The 19,930-nt window shown below is 41.5% G+C and overlaps 1 protein-coding gene across 2 annotated transcripts in view; it reads right to left on the bottom strand.

Moving 5' to 3' along the window:
• Positions 1-2,669: 2,669 nt before the first annotated feature.
• Positions 2,670-19,930, bottom strand: part of slc6a9 (solute carrier family 6 member 9) — a 76,518-nt gene continuing 59,257 nt past the window's right edge. The window contains exons 5-13 of one of the 2 annotated variants that reach the window (XM_037085176.1): positions 17,905-18,037; positions 17,533-17,667; positions 17,338-17,441; positions 14,328-14,565; positions 12,673-12,807; positions 12,488-12,587; positions 10,881-10,981; positions 9,786-9,956; positions 2,670-8,447 (exon numbers count right to left, since the gene is read on the bottom strand). In XM_037085176.1, the coding sequence (XP_036941071.1) occupies positions 8,199-8,447; positions 9,786-9,956; positions 10,881-10,981; positions 12,488-12,587; positions 12,673-12,807; positions 14,328-14,565; positions 17,338-17,441; positions 17,533-17,667; positions 17,905-18,037 (1,366 nt within the window). In that variant the 3' untranslated portion in view covers positions 2,670-8,198. The remainder of the gene's footprint in view (positions 8,448-9,785; positions 9,957-10,880; positions 10,982-12,487; positions 12,588-12,672; positions 12,808-14,327; positions 14,566-17,337; positions 17,442-17,532; positions 17,668-17,904; positions 18,038-19,930) is intronic. The other variant, XM_037085178.1, reaches the window with a different exon arrangement.

The raw sequence follows: 19,930 nt of genomic DNA, 5'->3' as shown, positions 1-19,930 counted from the left end.
TTGTTGTACAAAATTTGAATTAGACTAAAGCATAAATGTAAATGCTGGTATCAATGACATTTCCTCACTGACAAAAATACCGGACACTTGTATTTGTCTGGGACGAAAATGCATCAGCACATCAGTAATTGGCACACGTTACTTATTATCAGCAACAGCAGCTTTTAAACCATGACAGCCTCTTTCTATCAGTCCAACTGAAGAGAGCAGTCCTGTAATTATTGTCCACAAGAAAGCAGCTCATGAATTCTGGCTCTCCATCGCCATCTAGTGTGAAAGTCACTGTAAGTCATGACACTGTAACTACCTCCTGTGATCCACTGTCACACAGGGTTGAGGATGTGGAGCAGAAAAGTGCTCCGGTGCTGCAGCACATCTGGTCGAGCTTACACATCTGACCAGTACACTGTGCAATGAAACGCTGTAGTTTTCTTTTTATGAAGTCGTGTACAAAAAAAGTTTGTTGTGACCTAAAACATAAACTCCAGTGGGTCACAAGCTAGATGCGAGGACTTGGCAGATGGATTTAAGAAGAGGAGAGAAGAAAGATACTGTTCCGCTGCACACGTACAGAATAATCGGACCTTTTCTGGTTGGTAAAAATCCTTAAACCTGACCGTGTGAGTAGTTCTGCAGATGCTTTGTAAAAGTCATCTTTTTATGTTACAGGTGCCCTTCCAAGCCTTTTTTTTCATCACTCCTTTCTCACTGAAAGTAAATTAGAATTGTAATTTCCTCTGTACTGTAGGCCATCTGTATCGGGTGCCCTCTCGCTGATCTCCTGTGTGATTTCTGTGACCGTGTCCCCCTTTTGGCTCCCGTCTACACATTTTCATTTTCTACACGTCTTTCAGCTGAAGGTCTTGGGTGTCAGCCCTGCAATGTCAAAGACTTTTTATTAACCTCCGTCAAGACTTGAGATTGCCTTGAATATCAAATTTTTCCCGATCAGTTTCAATTCAAAGCACTTTTTTTTTTTTTTTTTAACCTTCAAATAACTGCTTTAGAATCATTCTGATGGTAAAAGAAAAATATTTTACCTTAAAATATGCCAGTAGTATTTGTCAATTCTTTTTTTTCCCCTCAGTTTATGTCTAGCTAATGTTAACTCGTCAGGAGGCAGGAAAACATCCTTTTATTTATTGGATATCTAGGTTCGCTCTGGTGCTTAATAAACAAATAGCACTACACAGCTTGATTTGTATTGACGACAGTGGTGATGCATTCAGAAAACTGTGGGGGGCACTAAATCTCACAAAATGCCAGTTTCTACATAATGTCGCTTTAATAACTGTACTGTAACTGCTGTAGATGCTGAGGTCACAAATGGAAATGAGTCAGTTGCTGTATGGATTCCATCATTACACAACACAACTGAACAGGACCGTGTTCGCAAAGGAAGTGTCACATGGTTACTTCTTGTTTTACTTTTTCAACCAAATTCTCAGACAGGCTATAAGTGGTGTCCTTGTAACATACCACAAGTAGTGTAGTCAGCAAACGGACCATCAGTAACATTTACATGTTTACAAGTCTGCTAACCTTAGCTAACATTATCCACCTTAAACAACTTGTCAGACCAGAAGAGCTAAGGCTTTAGCACCAAACCTCCCCAAGTGTGCTGATTTAAGTGTAAGTAATACGTTTAATTTGTTATGGCTTAGGGTTAGGGTAGGGTTTGCTGTTATGGATTCAGCTTTTAATTTGTTTTTTTGTTTTCCTTTTTTCAATAACTTATGTCGCCTCGCTGTATGGGGACACAAACCCGACAGGGCAGGTGAGATGCCTGCACAGAGCCCAAACAATACCTAAAGACACCACCAGTGTCCGTTCACCCTGCTGTCTGCTGAAACATAGACGCGTCCACTGCCGTACCACCAGACTACAGAGCTGCTGCTTTCTGCAAGCTGTACCTGAACACATCCTGCACACTGCACCAGAAATATTATTTTTTTTTTTAACTTTTACTTATCTGTTTATCATTTAATCATCCATTTATCTTTTTTTCAATTTATTTTACAACTAACATAAATAGCTGTGGTTCTTCATCTATCATCATCATGATTTAACTGATGGTGAATCTTGGTAAAAGTTTGGAATGGGACAATGTTGGTCCTGTAGAGTTCCATACTTCAACTACTACATTTCCATAGCACTGGTTTGTATTACGAGAATCTAAAACACAGCTTTACTTCTCACTCCTCAAACTAGCAATTGACTTTTTTTTCTGTTACCTTATCTTTCTGAAGTTAATACTGATTGCACAGCTAGTGGCTGTAGAAGAATGACACCATACACATATAGACAGATTGGTTCCCTCGTTCACCACCGTGTTTTATCTCTGGCCTTTTATAGCTCTGAGATCAGGGTTTCTAGGTCATATTGGGAACCGTATGGTGTTTTTTTTTTTGCTTTGGACAGTAGCCAGGCTTTTAGTGATCTGTAGGACAGCGGTGCCAACTGTAATTCCACAGGGTGAATGCAGATGTAGAGATGGGAAGTTGTCTGTTCCTGCCTTTTGATATGGTAACACACAAACCATCATAACAGAACCAATGAAAATAACCTGAAATAATACATTGTTACGAAATTCAGAAAATCATAATTATGCATTTTAAGTGGTATGAGGTCATTACACCATGAAACGAGACAAAAAGACGGCAGCACACTGATCTTTAAAATAGATTTTATTTACCATTTTGTAATTCAACAGTTTACGATATACAGCCGACAGGACTATAAGACATTTCAATGGATTTTGGCCCTAAAGGTTGAAGAACAAGAAGAACAGACATGGTTAGATAGATAGACAGATAGATATGATCGAGAGTACCAGAAGAACTGTGTTCTCTTTTCTCACTTGTGCTTTTCCTCTCCACTCCTCCCATGAAACAATTTACATTGGCATAGCAACAACACAGCATTTGTCCACTGCCACTCGGACAGCTTCTTTCAGCCTGACAGCTGTAAAAAACACATTTTCATTGTTTTTCTTTTTTTCAATACTGAAGTGTGGATTATTATTTTAATCATAGATTTTTTTTATTCCTGTTGCTTATAAAAAAAAAATGATTCCTTTAAAGTGCTGAAACATGAGATTATGCTTATATGAGCAGTAGTAGGAAATTCAAGAGGTAATGTTCTGTCATTTACAGAGAACCACAGAAACAAGGTAAAATCACAGTTTTCATTTTAGTACAGTGAAACAGTTGTGCTGTTAGTTTGTGTATAAAATGGTCTGGACCCCTCACCTAGTTCACGTTCTTCAACATCAGTGACTTTCTGCACAGCCACCTCAGTGTGAGATGATAGTAGGCAATAATATGTTAGTCAGGGGTCAGTCATTGACTTTTCTCAATTGTGTTTTTTAAGCTTTCCCAGAAGGAACAACTGGGGTCTCACTCTTGTGGCAGCCAGAAAATTTAAGTTTCACTTTGACAACAAGGGAATTAAATCCAAATATAATGGTAACTGGAGCCTGTCTGATACATATGCCATAAAACTGTTTTATGTGAATATTTCAGGCAATGTTCTGATATTAAGCATCAGAGCTGTGTGAGAATGAAAACGTGGTTAATGGGTCCTGACGCTTATTCGATCTTGGTTGAAGAGTAATTTTGGTGTTTTGATTTTAGCTGATTTTGTAACAACTAGACAGAAAAAAAAGCCAAACTGTTCGGGTTAAGGGCCACGGAAGATTAAAGGTCACAGCCATGTATGACTGTTGGCACTGCACCGTTTGTAAAACGTAGCTCTACGTTTATGCAATACTGTTCTTAAAAAAAAACAAAAAAAAACCCAAAACAAACAAACAAAAAAAAGCATTGTCAATATAGCTGCAGCTGCCATCTACGCCACAAACTAACCATTCTTGTGTAGTTCAAGTTTCGATCCAAAGCTTTTTGTTTGGAAATGCTTTTAATATTAACTGGCTTTTATCTTAATATTTTTTTTTCTACGAATACAACTTGTAAAACAAACAATGTCATTGAACATGGATAAACAATGATTAAAGTCTGAAGATAAAATATGTAGTTTTCTTTCTCTTCTTTTAGTACAAAAACATTTTTTTTTCTTCTTAAAAGATAGACTGTATATTATTAGCAGAATAGGACTTGGCTAGTTCTGATAGGTTAGAGGTACAATGACATCAATACCGACACTACACCTGCTCTACATGCAGGCTCAGCAGTAAGAGCTAATCCACTACACACAGAGTACACAGTGCACCTGACATCATCTACACTACACTACGAGAAAAATGACAAATCAAAAAAACAAAAAAAACAAAATCGAACAACACCCGCCCTCCCTCGACCCGCAAATACACACTTACCCACCCCCGGAATAAAAGCAAAAGGTAAACACACACATACGCACAGTCCGATTATATAGTTTTGTTTTTTTTTGTTTTTTTTTACATTACTGTACATAGGGAGGAAGAGTTGCGGGGTCAGCAGAGATGGTGAGGGCTGGGTTGTAAAGAGAGAGATAGCATGGTAACACGGTGGCTACGCTTCACTTACTACCACACTGAACGCACGAGACAGGCAATCACGAACAGGAGACGGTCTGAGCTACAAGCTGTCCAAATGTGCACTGAGAATAACAACTTCATATTCACCTTTATCAGCAAATAAACCTCATTTAGAAAGTCACTTAGAGTTCTACTCAGAGGAAGCGATGTGAGATACTCAAGAGTGTTTAGCAGACGGTGAGTGTATTGTTTCATAGAGCACCTGGTTTTTGCAGTAATAATAATAATAATAATAAAAAAAAAAAAAGATCACGACTGCAAAAATACGTTGTGTGTGATGGGAGTAGTTCAGGCGGTGGAATCAGAACGCTAGCTACCAGTCTCCACCAATGGGAGCAAGTATCTATAATCTTAGTTCCTGTAAATAAAAACACCTGGGTAGAACGGTGTGCTTGTTTCAGAAGGCTCACTGTGCTTGTCAGGAATATCTTCACTGTAGTCGAGCTTCTGTGCTTTGCATTGACCTCTGTCATTGTTACTTTTCTTAGCCGCAGGAAGTCTTGTCTCTTTGGCAACACTTCATAATAACCTTCATTAAAGGTGCAATATGTGAGAATTTAAGTTGAAAACCAAAACCGTGAAGAGATAGCAGTTTCAACGTTATGTCAAAGAAATCCATATGTCTTGTAATCCTTGCTAACCTCCTCCTCTTAGCGGTCCAAAGCTCCTGTGCTAGCCTCCGGTATTCTGGCTAGCTGTGTGGCTAACCGAGCTAACTTGCTAGCGACAGCTACAGTCGTGGGTGTGCGATTGCCGTGGTGATTTGCTGCCAGTTCTCACACTTTGCACCTTTAATAAATAGTACATTCACAGTTAATTAAACTCCAGTTAATGGTTATTTAACAATGACATTTTTTATCAACCATTTATTAAGCAATTGTTAAGTCTTATAAAGGCCATCTGAATAATGTTTATAGATGAACTACACAGTATTTATTAACCAACCAACTATCACTGCAGCTTTACAATACAATGCTTAATAATTGCATAATAACATTGCTTAATTTGCTTAAATAACTGGATAATAAAAGATTTATAAAGACTTAACCCATTGTTTGTGAAGTTTAATTAACTATAAATGTATCATGGGGTTAATGAGAGTTATTATAAAGTGTTAGCGTGTCTTTTGCATTTAGTTCACAGTTAAACATCTGTTGTGCCTTTACTACCCTGAGTGTCAGCAGCACCCCCCTCTTGTGGATTAAAGGAGCAACTTCACTGTTGTGCCAAATTCACTGTCCTCCTCCAGACATGATTGCGGGAATAGTGGTGAAAAACAAGAAGAAATGTTCAGATTGAGTCTAAAATTGTGCTTCAATATCTCTTAAAACTGTGTCAAAAAAAACAACCATGAACTCTTGGGATATCGGCCATGTTTGTATATTATGCTCACGCTGGTATCTCAGCTCTTAGTTCTCCAGACGTCTTTGATTTCACTGATGACCTGACAGCTCACAAACAAAGAAAACGTGAAACTATGATGTGAAGCAAACTGCACAGCCAGACCTGATGCAATCCCATGCCTGTGAAGCTAAAAAAAAACATCTCACTACCACCTGAGCGGGCGTCCAACAGAGAATCTTAGGATGAAAAGACAAAGAAGACATGTGACCTTCACGTGGCTGTCTCAATGACAAAAAAAAAACCAAAACAACCCACAACTCTTTTTCTTTTTTAACCTCTGCCGTCACACTGCTTTCCCGATCAGTTCCAGTTCCAATCAGACACTTTTGTGAAACCCAAACCCTGCGTGCTGAAAAAGACCCCTCTCCGTCCTGTCACACCCTCCAACGAAACAAATCAAATCACAGTCGAGGAATAGTAAACACGGTTAATCATGATTCTGTCGTTTTTATTTTTTGTACAAAATAAACATATGCTGTCTTTATAATTATTTACTAAGTTACTTTACAATAACGAGAGGTAAAAAGGAGAACTCTACCGAGAGAACGATACTATACAGCTACATTTAAAACTACGTAATTCATTTAAAATTGATTTTTTTTTTATATTCAGTTTTCTTCTGTGAAACAAGCCGCATCTCTCTGCTTCCCATCTCTCCACCAGTCACAGCACAGCTTGGCTCAGAGCTCTAAAAGAAATGCCTGTAAATACATTAAAGGTTCCACTGACTGTAAGAGACGCCACACAGGTCTCTCTGAGAAATACAGTATATATGTTACCAAAAACATGTGCAGGACTCAGGTAACTCAGGTACTGTTTTTGGTAACATGCCTTAAATGGGGCAGATTGCTACGACCCACGGGAGACACAGACTACAACACACCTACGATCCTTTCCGCCTGGCTACCTCCTTGCGCCCGGATCCTCCTTCATAGACCACGTCCCAAGATGCATTTCACTCAAAAAGAATGCCTGGAAGACTTATGAAGAGATGGCACTTCGATATACAGAGTTGCATCTACCTGTCTTTTTTTTTGTGTGTGTGTGCGTGTGGGAGTGTTTGGCGGTTTCAGTCCCCATAATCTTAACAGGCCACCTCGGTTCGAGACAAGGTTTCCATGGGCGAGAAACGACCATACGGTTTAACTTCGCTTGGACCCTGAGAAATGGGCACTGGGTTCACGTCTGTCCTAAAACTGGAAATAAATGCTTTGCGTGTGTGTGAATAAAGGCAGAGAGTACAGTAACAGTACAGTATCACTGATAATTTCTCTGCTGAGTTTAAGCAGCTTTAGTGGAAAAAAAAAAAAAGTTACAAATGGAGGAAACTTCCACAGAAAATCAGCCCTAAGTGTCATTCGCCATCTTGGGTGTTTGTTAAACATTTGTGCTCTGTGGAATATCTTTTTTTTTTTTTGTTTAAAAGAAGAAGCAGCATAAAAAACAACAGGCTTAGTCTTAAGCTGAGATCAACTATGGTTGAGGTCACTGTGTGCTGTCAAATGTACAATAGTGTGAGTGTATGAGTGTGAACGAGTGTATCCGCCTTCGTTTATTTTTTTTTCTGGCCAAAGGATTTGAGCCTCTTTCCATCTTTTCGGGCATCATCAAAAACTGTCAAATGGCCAGTTCAGGCACAGTTCGTCCTGCTCCTCTTTGTTACAGCACCACTGGGTATCACGTCGCAAACAACAAGTCTCCGGCTGTCACAACACTGCTGCTAGAAAGTCGCCAATCCCAAACCGAGCCAGCTAACAGAATAAAGTAGAACAGTGTGTGTCTCTATGTTGCTGCATGCACAAAAACAAAACACATGCAGCGTCACAATCTACCGTACCTCTAACTGCATATGAGGATGACATATACATGTTTTACAAAAAAAAAGGAAAGGAAAAAAACAAACTGCATTATTAAATTATGCGAAACAAATTAACAACCCACCCACGCACGCACATTGACATACACACAGATCTTTTGGATGATGACCCAATTTTTTTCTTCCTTTCGCTTTTTTTTTTTTTTCCTTCGTTTATCTAGAGTCGACACACAGATAGATAGAAGAGGTTAGGATAGATATAATAAGCCCTTACAATATGTAAAGGTCTCCAGTGAATGGGATCTCCCCCACAGAGGACTGTGGGAAAGCGGGGTGAGGATGGAGGAGAGGAGAGGATAAGGAAGGAAGAGAAGGAGGAAGATGGTGGGGCGCGACTGACGGGGGGCCGCGCCCGGTAGTGCTGACAGGGCAAGGTGCCGTCTATGCGCTGGGGTTGGGGCTGTTGTGTGTGTTGGTGGAGCCGTTGCTTCCCTGGATGGTGAGGCTGATCTCTTCCTTCCTCTCCTTCTCCTTCTCCTCCTCCTTCAGCTCTTCCTTCAGCTCCTCCTTCTCCTTGAGGGGGCGAGCCTCCACGGTGTCTTCAGAGGCCATGGGGGCGTAGCGGCCTGTCCGGTGCTCCTGCAGGGCGGGGCCCCACTTTGGATGTGCTCGGCAGGCGTGCTTCAACCGCTGATACAGGGAGAGACAAAAGGGGACGTCTGTCAGCAGGGGGGGAAACATTTCAACTGCTTTCACGGCTTACTCTTTAAAGGCCAGTCCAGGTCATTCAAATGTTTAGGTACCAACAGCCTCCAAACATCAACTGACACTGATTGTACTCTTCAACAAACAGCTCAAACAGGCATTTCAACTATTAACAGCACACACACTTCATGAAACGTTGACTTCAAATGACATTTCAACGGCTTTCATCCGACTGACACTTCGACTCATCCACCAACATTACAGCTGCTTCCAAGGCTGAGTCATCAAACAGACACTTCACCTGCTGTCAGCTCTCACTGTCCGACAGCTCTCGCTGTCAGTGTTTACATACAAAGTGACAATCCGCGTGCCTGCAGGGCATGGATAACATACGCTCCAACTTGAAACCCATTGTTCGAATTTTTTAAAGCAATTGCACTTCAATCACCATCTCCGCCAAGGTTTTCACCTTTTTGTCCATTTGTGTATTGGAGTGTGAGCAGTATAACACAAAAACTACAGACCAGATTTCCACACAACTTAGATGGAGGATGTGTCTCGGCGCAGAACAGACAGACCCCATTAACTAAATAATAATATAGGATGCATTTTGTTAATTTTCTCAGGGAATAATACATGGATCTAAATGAAACAAATCAGGTGTATTTAGGTGGCCGAGTATAGTAGTATCTGGATGAGACTTGATTGAATTAAACGGGACTGTAAGGTCTCGGCGGAGGTATGTGGTCTGATGAGTCACATTCTTGTTACAGCTGCCTTAATAGTAACAAAGTATTGAGAAAAAAGTGATTCCGTTATGCGATGAGAACTCCTGCCATAGTGTATATGTGAAGTCCTTTCCTACTAATTCATCTGTTGTTCCATGACACTACGTGTTAGTAAGTAATGGTACATGGATTCATATTTCTATAGCACTTTTCAATTCTACTGACTGCTCAAAGCTGCTTTTACACTTGTCAGATTCACCCATTCACACACACACACACAATCATACGCTGATGCCATTGTGCCATTTGGGGTTGACATACAGCTAGGGATTCGAACCAGTGACCTTCCGATTATGAGATGACCCGCTCTACCTCCTGAGCTACAACTGCCCCGTAATGCAAGCAGAAGAAATCATTCAATACAGGGAAGATACAAAGTGTGCAGATTAAATGAATGAATGAATGAATGACTGATGGTTACAGTTTAATGGGGATACTAGGTTGAAGTCCCACCATGTAAGCTCCCTGTATTTCAAAGCAGAAATGCCATAGGGTCTCTGTCCATTAGTAGAACCAGCTGTAGAAGGTACTGTACCTCTCTGAAGGTGGCTCCTGGGGACCTGGAGATCTTGTAGAGGGCATAGATAGGTATGCAGATCACTGAGGACATGGCCATGCAGAAGCCTATAGCCAGAGACCAGCCGGGATACACGTAGTCATTGTAGGTGATGGGTTTGTACTGGATCACTGTGAAGATCAGGATGAACTGCACAGACAGAAGACAGACAGGAGGAGTCAGGGCCTCATCATTTAGAGCAGTTGTTTGAAAAATTACCTTTGGTACCAAAGTCAGTGAAAATAAAACCTCATTTAAAAATATAGAAAGGAGGAAGAAAAGAAAAACAATATGAATTAAAAATATGTTTCACTGCATCCTAACAATTACACAATACTAGGTACAATATACAGCAATATACCACAATAATTACAGTCAAATCAATAACTGTTCCCCATCCAGGTTAGAATTAGTCCAAGCAACTGGCTGCTGTTGTGTGGTCAATACAAAAACCATTACTTCTTCTACAGCAGATCAGTTTTTCACAAGAAACCTACATCGACTCAGCACAGGTAAAATCATTGTAGCGGCACCGCCATCTGTTTTTGTTTAAAACTTCATCATAATTATGATTCTAAATCACGACTGTTCCCAGCAGCTGAGAGTTTAGTCACAGTTCTAGCAGTGGGCCTGCAGAGCAGGGCATTAATCTGTGTTGTGAAATGAAAGAGAGAACAAAAGTGGCTGAAATCTGACCAGTAATCCACAACAATGAATTTCTTGGTCGGCACAGCAGCTTAGTGAACTAATGCTGCCGCCTGCATGGGAAATACCATTGATAGCAGCTGCATGTGTCTGTTTCCCAGTCAGAAAGATTTGCTTTTAGAGGTTTATATTGGAAACGCAGCCAACAGTAGCCAAACAGATTAGCGGTGATAGCAGCTCGAATGTAGGTCAGGTCCCGAACAAATGTGTCAGCAACACAGGAAAAGTTTTGAACCTTGAACTGAACATCCATCAGATCAATACGTCAACATATATTTAGATGACTGCAACATGTTGTTTTGATTACAGGTTCAATCCCTCTGACCTGTGGAACCACAGCAGCAGCTGTGTTTGTCTACATTGACTTACAGAGATGATGACTGGGGAGATGAATCTCCAGCAGACTTTGAAGAAGAGAGGAGGAGGGAAGCCCAGCATCATCTCCACGTCTTTAAAGTAGTTCCTGTGACCTGTGATACAAACAAAGACAGGACTTAGGATGATGAGATGAACATCAAAGATCGAGCGCTCATTTCACATTTAAGTAATGACATACAACATTTATACCTTGCTTGTTTTTGGACAGGTACGCTTCATCAATCTGCGATATTGAAGCATTTCAGCAGTGAGTCTGAAGCTGACTGTTGTAACTAAACGTCCCTGGTTTCATTTATCCCTCCTTGTCGACTTCTACTACAGTTGAGGCTGCAGCTGATAGGCCCCAGACTGGCTGGACTGCTTTCAAAAAAAATCATCACATTAAACTAAGTGCCTCGTATGTGATTGGTTTTGAATATAGAGATATATAAATGATATCTCAGCAGCACTCACAGGGAGCAGGCTGGACTACGACTTTAATAGCCAGGGACATAAATCGCTGCTTGGACACAATAACATAAATCAAAGACAATCCCAGTTACCACTTAAAATACATAATGAGACTTGTGGAAAGTAAAAAAAAGAGAATTGACTTTAAATAACTGTGAGCTGTGTATTATTTTCAAGATAATATCAGCCCACTTATCTCCACTGCCTTTAAATGTTCCACTGTGAGCTTGTGTTAGTGTGCCTGTATCTGACCGCAGGCTAATCAACCGAAAAACTTCACGGGCGTAAAATTATTCTACGTTCGGCGATGGCGGATAAAGTCAGTAGATCAAACCTTTATTGCATGGTGTGCCGCTGTATTACAGGTTAATCTTCAGATCTCCTTTAGCAAAATGTGTCATAAGGTGCTGATCGTAACCTGTTCATATAAGCAGGAGACATCTGCCGAGGGGAAGATTCTCTCTTACAACCCTCACAGGGGATGCAATCTTTATGGCCATTAGAAGTAAGTGTTATTTTAGGACACCCCGCAAAAAGCAAAAAAAAAAAAAAAAATCCACTGTGCCATTTTGGGACACAAAGAGAAAGAGAAACTCTCGCATGTGTTATAATGAGGGGAAAGAAATGGAGATCAGCCGCATAGCCTTGAGTGTCGTCTGTCTATGCGTGTGCATGTTTGCCTGTACTCCCTGCACACATGATTGCCCTGTATCATGTTTCCAGCGGTGACACTAAATAGATGCCATGGGGCCCATAACTTTCTCAATCCACCACGCTAGGTATATTGACGAAAGAAAGAGGAGGAAAGGTTTTTTTTAGTCTCACAGCACATACTGAAAACATGTCCTGAGGCAGCGCTGTGTGCTGGCCTGTTCAGCTGCAGTTGGTGGAGAAAGATCCGTATCTCTGCTTCTGCTGTTTTTCTTTTTTGTGATGCATTTATTTGTGTTGACAATATTGCAGAAGCGGCTTTACTTCTTTAAATGAACATTCCTCTTCTATGGATCTGTCACCGGAGACACTCTTATTTGAATCAGACATACTGACATTTTGTCAGTTAAAAACATGAGGTTCTTGACAGAAATTCACACGAGGGCATTTTGAGAACACTTCACACATCGGGATAATCAGTCTGTTTCCCCACTTACCATAGACATACATGACGCAGATGCACATTATGCAGGAGATAATAACCAAAGAGAAACTAGCAGCGTAGTTGTCCATCAGCAGCAACCAATAGATCCCTGCCTGCAAACAGAAAACAGAGTCAAAACTGCATCTCCACGAGAGAAAACCACTTTAAACGTATGATCCAAATGTGTGTGGGACTTACCTGTGTTGTTAGTGGCACGCCCAGTAAGAATCCAACAATGGCCACTGACAGTGTGACCACAGTCTTGTTCCTAATGATCCAGTCTGTGCCGATCTCGTCGACAATGGCTGTCACCAGGGTCTCCAGCAGGCAGAACTATGAGAACAGGGATGAAAGGTTTCAGGATTCGATTACATGAGAGATGAAACTGGAAAGCTGTTGCTTAAATCTTGTTGCAGAATCTTGACACATGATTGAAGATGTTTTGTTTTTTTTATATTAACAGTCCACGGCTGAGTGATGATAAGCTATGGCTATTAGCATCATTGTGGGAAGGTTGAAATTTTAAAAAGTGAAACGTTTCTGATCTACATTAAATGTCCAGTATCCTCATGTTCTATGAGCAATTTACAATCCTCGGCTTCAGTATTTCCTGTGAGCAACCGCAGTTTTATCCAACACACTGGAATGTCCTCTATACACATTCATTGTTAAAACGGAAACAAAAATAACATGGAAATGCTTTGATAATCAACTATGGGTGGGTGGTCAGGAATAAAAAAAAGTTTTGTATATATGGCATGATACAGAAACATGAGAGCCTACAGCCATGCAAGCAGCCCTGTGAGGCTGTACTTGGGCAGAGCTACCAGCTAATGCTTCCATGCCACCAAATCTACAATGACGAGGCATAAATGTTGATGTTTAAAGGAATTATACGTATATTTCAATGTGCAAGCATGCACTGTACAGCTGACGCTTATGAGAAAGCAATACTTGTGCAGGTAATTGGACACTTAATAACTTTACCCTGCTTATGAAGGTGAATATTAGAACAAATTTCCCTGGAAATCCATCCACTAATTGCTTAGACATTTCACTGGATAAGTGAAAAATGTGACCTGTTGGTGGCGCTGGATGAAAAGTCAATGGGTCATCAGGAATCATGTTTTGGGCATATCTGTACTGAACTTCCTGGAAATCCATTCAGTGGTTGGAGATATTGCTGTCTGTCTTATGGACTGACCAACAAACACCAGCCATCCCTGAAGCCATGCTGCTCACATGGCATCAAATTCACCAATGTGTATCAGCACATTTGCTCCCCCTCAGTTGTCTTTTAACTTGACTCAACTCAGGTTGAAAAAAATCTTAAAAATGAAGCTAATATTAAAAAATATGGCAGACCAGTTGAGACAGTAAGCCTGTGTGAGACCTGGGAATGTTCATAACAGTCCTCAACTAAACCAGCACCACGTCATACCTATAGACAGACCTAGAGATGTGATCTAGATCAGGTCTAATCCTGAGTTCCTGAGGAATGCAATTCCTGTCAGTCAAATATGTTCACTGAGTCTGTTTACAACATTAACATAGAGCTGTGGATATTGAACAAAGTTACAGACTGAGGATTATAACTGCGCATCTTTTTACACAGATGTCTCACCAGGCTTAACAGCGTGGTATGAGTATCTGTGCAAATGATGACAGACATGTACAGTATGGAAAGTCTTTTCAGGACAGATTTTATCATCCATTCATGTCCATAACAGAGAGGCTGACCAGCTCCAAGACCAGAGAGTAATCATCCACTAATTCACATTAAAGTGCTGCATTAGTGTGGTCAGACATGATTCTATATTTGGGTGTTAACGCATCCTGTTTCCCAGCCTCACCTGAGTCCCCAGTCCCAGAAGGATAAGCATGAAGAAGAAGAGCAGTGACCAGAGGGGTGAGATGGGCAACAGGGTGAGGGCTTCTGGGTAGGCCACAAAGGCCAGTCCCGGGCCGTGGTCGGCCACCTCTGACACGGGGACGTTCAGGTTGTGCGCCATGAAGCCCAGGATGGAGAATATGACGAAGCCGGCATACACGCTGGTCGCACAGTTGGTGATACTGATGATGATGCTGTCTCTGTGTGCAGGATAAAAAGGAGAGAAAACATGTGGGGCATTAATTCAACTGGAAAACAAATGAGATACGTTTGCAATTTGACATCATTGTTGTTGTCCCTGCGCATACACAAAACTCCATTAATCCTCCATTAATTAATAAGTCATATGCAGGTTTACAGTACAGGAACTGCTGTGTGAGGAGTGATGATGTCTTCACAATGCAAAAGTTAGGTACCTGCTTTCGATCTGGCAACATCATAAAATTCGATGTCTTGAATTAAGTACGTTTTATTGAATACCACCTGACACAAGTACTACAAGGCTGGAGATGGGGGTTACTTACTTACAATCTAATTGTGTAATGCAAACTTGACTTGATCAAACAGCATCATACATTTTTCCTTTCAATGGCATTCCTTTCATTTTTTCCTTCCTTTCCACTTCAGTGCACTGGGGTTGTTGAGTTGTGAGAAATATGGCAAGAGAAAAAAAAAGATTCCAGAATCGAACATATATTTAGAGATTGGCTTCGTTAGTCAAGGAGAACCAACTGATTATCCCTCGTGACTTCAGACATTATTGTTTGATTGGTCTGTTCTGTGCTACTGAAGAATCATTGCAGACTCCCTGGACAAGCCTCTTCTCTCTCTGTAGATGTTAAAGGCTCATTCTACACGAAACACAAAACAGTTCCTAGTTTCAGTTCCTCCACATTTGCCCTTTAATATAAGAGACAGCTCAGATTCAGTTACACACCTTTGACCCTTGGATCAAATGTGAGCTGGGTTTACTCTCTGTGAGTCAAGATGACTTGTAGTGTGGACACATCGGTCTGTTTGCACTATTAAAGGGGGCAGCATTGCTCTGCTCCGCTCCTTTTCTCCCCTTGAAGATTGCTGTTCTTGTTCTGAGAAGCACTTGTTCCGTCTCTACTCTCCCTGACTCATACATGGACTTTGACTTTCTTCAGACGCAGTGAGGGAATACACAGCACTCTGTTTTCCCTGCACTTCCTGTTTGAGTTATCGCGGAGGATGTCTTTGATGACTTTGATGCCCTTTCTCAGCTCCTCACAAACTGCCGTCGAACCTACACTCGCTGCTCTTCTGCATGGGCACCGACTGGTGGTGTTACAGGAGAGCAGAAAGCGACTCCACAGGGATGGAGCTGCAGAACACAAGCTGATTAGGCCGCCATACAGCTGTGCGCGCAGATAGCCCAACCTCAAGCTCCTGGCAGAGGAACAAATTATATCTTCAGCTGTTTCCCTCGCCGACGCCCTCCCCTCCGTCAGCATGTGTGGACGAGCTCAGGAGAGCAAATGGCATCTCTCCTTCTCCTTATCTCCTGCTCAGTCCCCTCTCCTCTATCTTAACCTTCTCCTCGGCTTCTCGCTCGCTCCCCTGACATTCAAGCTGAGTGCAACCGGCTTCCTGAACACCAGTCGAAAAAACACATTATCTCTGTCCCTCCTCCTGTCTGTCCTACCTTATCGCACCTTCTCCCCCTTCTCTTTTTAGACCTGTAGCCTTGAAGATGCCTCCTGACTATTTTACCCTCTCCCTCTCACTTTCTCCATCGCTCTCTGGCCCTGACACATTAGGGGGGGGGGTTCCACACAGCCTGAACAACCTGAAACGACACCTCCTCTTCCTCTTGTGGTTGTCTCTTCCCTCTGTTGCACAAAGTTTGTTCTCTCTTTTCCTCTTTTCCTCCCCCTTCATCATCTCTCCTCTTCCCCCACACCTCCTCATCTTCGCTCTCCCTCCGCCTCGCTTCTCCGATTAGTGCAAATAATAAGATGCTGGTCTGTGTGGCTGAAACATTGAGGCAGCACAGCCCGACACACAATAAGCGTGGTAACATTTACACGGTCAGAGGCAGGCAGGACTCATTATAACTGCTGCAGCACTGCATTGTTTCTACGTACAATTCAACCACCTCTAATGTATGTTATTTCACTGCTGTAACAAGTTGAAGAGTTTCAGTGTAACTGTTTAAGCCTTGCACCGTGAATGCTTTGCAAAATCCAACAGCATGAATTCCTGCATGAGTGGTTATAAAGCTGTCTTTGTTTCTGGAAAGCCAACAAGTTTATTAACATATGTTGTACAGATTTTTGCTTGACTTTAGCATTAGTGTGAACACCATCATAAAATATTATGTTAAACGCAGATTAATTATGAGCACCATATGATAATATGATGAGCTATTAATCAGCTTTATTAAAAGTTGATGTTTGGTCATCCAACCTTGGAATTATAATCTACCTGATGAAGGCTGGAAGACCAAAAGATAAAAGGTGAGGAAGCTGATACGTAGCACACACACAGAAAAAAGCATTCCTTATGCAGGCTGCTGAGGTTGAGGTTTGGGGTTCAAATTCACCTCATGGCTTTTGCCGCATCAAGTTACATTTGGCTTTAAGACTTTTATTTTGAACCACAAGAACTTTTTTTTAGATATCTGTGATGGATTGAAGGATTTCAATTGGACATTAAAAGTGAATGCTGAGAAGATGTCACAGACAAGAAAAAAGTCTAGTAAAAAGTCTTGCTGTTCTCACATTATATGTGCAGGTATATAAACAAACTTTTACATCAGCAAGCCTCTTTGTGTGTTTGTAGACACTTCAGGATAGAGCCAGGCTAAATGTCTCCTGGCTCCAGGTACTTATTCATCGCATAAATACCAGATTCTGATCTCTTCTTCAGACAGCAAGAGAGCAAATAAGCATGTGTGACGAAAAAATGATCCTGTAAATTGTGTATCCCTTGTCTGGAGTACCAACCTGAAACAGTTGTTATGAAACTTGTTATAGGAAGCCATGGTGATGAGACCCCCCCAGGCACAGCCCAGGGAGTAGAAGATCTGCGACGCTGCGTCTCCCCACACCTACATCAAACCAACACACAGTCAGAAATAGCCAAAAGAAGGAAGACGTACATCTCTCTCTTTCCATCTGCCTGTTTATGTGACTGAATACCTTTGCATCAAGGACCTTCTGCCACTGTGGGGTCAGGTAGTACTTGATGCCGTTGATGGCTCCGTCCAGGGTGATGCCACGGATAAACAAGATGGTCAGAACGACATAGGGGAACGTAGCTGTGAAGTACACCACCTGGACACACACACATATAGATTCAGTCAAAGGATGTGGTGAAATCAGCTGGAAAGTTTCTCATTCAGCAGAAATAGTTTGAATATTATGCCTGTTTTGCATGTGATCAAGCGTTAAATGATAATGTTTGTGTGAGTATCTGTGTGTGTGTGTGTGTGTGTGTGTGTGTGTGTGTGTGTGTGTGTGTGTGTGTGTGTGTGTGTGTGTGTGTGTGTGTGTGTGACTAAGGTGGCTGACCTTTCCAGACGATTTGACGCCCCTGATGAGACAGAGGAAGACGACAAGCCAGGAGACTGCCAGGCAGCCAAGGATAGGCAAACGGACCTCTCCAAAGTTCCCGATGTCATCAGAGATGTTCAACACATAGTGTCTGAGAAAGAGACAGAGCCTGAAGTGAGGACTGGTGACTTTCTACGCTGGGGTTGGTTTTGATATTTGACATTTTTAAAGCAAAAAGTGAAAACAGTCTCAGCAGAAGAAACAACACTACTTCCTGTAGGGTTTTGGTCAAAGCGTCTGGGCCTGACCAAAGAAACCAACAGGGAAACGTTTTTCTTTGAGGTACTATTACTTATAGAATTATTAGTTTGTAATGCTGGCTTTTGGCCTGTGTTTCCCTATAACTAAGTAGGAATTAAACTAACAAGCATTAAATGTGTGGCTTAATGCAATGCTGGAAATTGGATCCATTGAAGTAACAAAAACTGTGCATTAGATTGCAAACATTGTTTTGCTCTGCAATCCCATTTAAAGCTGTCATTTGAAATGGAAATTATACTTAATGACAGTATGCCTGTGCGCGTGACACTGAGGATAATTATTAATAACTCTAGATTATACAACCTACACACCTTCTCATCTGCCTCAGTAATATTTCTCTTCCAATTATTTCAGTATTGTTGGTAGAAACAGAGAAAGACAGGTGAATGCATGCCTGAACAATGTGGCTAATTGGCGGTTCTATAGGGTTTTACTCAGGATTAGAACTTGTTACATGGGTGTCTGAAATGTGATGGTCTTGGTGGTATAAACGAATTATGATCAAAAACAGTTAGGTCAGTGTAGAGGGGAATGAGCTGCTAGCCAGGATTAGCAAAAACAAAAATTCCTCGACTTGTTTAATCTGTTCTGGCTTTAGCCAAAGAAAAAAAAAAAGGTCGTAGAGAAGCTGAATTGTTGTGTGTCCCTTACCAGAAATGTGATATTTGCTTGTGTTTGAAGGCGAAGTGATAAAACAATAACTCACAGAAGAGCAGTGCAACAACACTGATTATGTCCTGAACATGAAATGCACAAGACAAAACACTGGGGACAGGTGCATTAAGATGCGACAGTACATAGGGCATAGGGCTGCACAATGTATCGTTTCAGTATTGACATCGCAACATGTGCAACCACAATCTTCACACAGCAGGACTTAACAATGTGGAGGCAAGTAACTCAGCTCCTTCACATTTTAGATGTCTTTGTGTTTTTTTTTTCGTGGCACTCAAGCTCAATGTTAAAATTGCAGCACTTGACAGATAATGACAGTGTTGCCACTCACTGGTTGTAACCATGGTGACTTCTACTCATTGTGACATCACTCTCAATATGTATAACAGAAAACCAAGGAATTGCAGAGTCTGTTGTTTTCAATATCGTGCAGCCCTTGACGGGAATGTGCAGCAACTGAGACCTAACAGTGAAGAAGACACTTTTAATCAAACGCTCCATATACGGCGCACATTTAGACACAAAGGCAAGTTTAAAGCAAATAAAAAAGGCAGAGCTGTTTGTACTGAGCTGAGGATTCATGGTTAATTCAGAACGATATCAGCTGCTGCAACGCTGTAAGAACGCCTCCGTCTACAGTTGATTAAGTTCTTGCAGGCGGCTGCAAGGAGAAGAATGCATAGACCTTTTTCCATCTGAATGCACAGTATTGACTTTCTCTGAGTTCACATCTTCATTGCCAAGCCACCACCACTTGTGATTAAAATCTGTCTATGTGAGTCACACAGAAATGGTACAGACGAGGTCATTTTCGTTCACTTTATGTTAACGTCTTCTTCGACTTCCTTCCTCACTGTTTGCCGGAAGGTATAGCGATAGGCGAGCAAATCAAGCGCACCTCTTGAGTGAAATGATGGTTTTCCCAGGGTTAAAACATTGTTGGAAACATTTGGAATAAAGCGAGTGTACAAAACGACAATGTCAGGTCCGGCAGTTTGATGACTTTTTTAACGCAGAAATGTTACAGATTCTGCCTTTCATGCTGATT

This window comes from Acanthopagrus latus, chromosome 21 (genome assembly GCF_904848185.1).
Source record: "Acanthopagrus latus isolate v.2019 chromosome 21, fAcaLat1.1, whole genome shotgun sequence".
In the NCBI taxonomy this organism is placed as follows: domain Eukaryota; kingdom Metazoa; phylum Chordata; class Actinopteri; order Spariformes; family Sparidae; genus Acanthopagrus; species Acanthopagrus latus.
The sequence above is the reverse complement of the archived record's forward strand: the minus strand, read 5'-3'. Positions and strand labels throughout refer to the sequence as shown.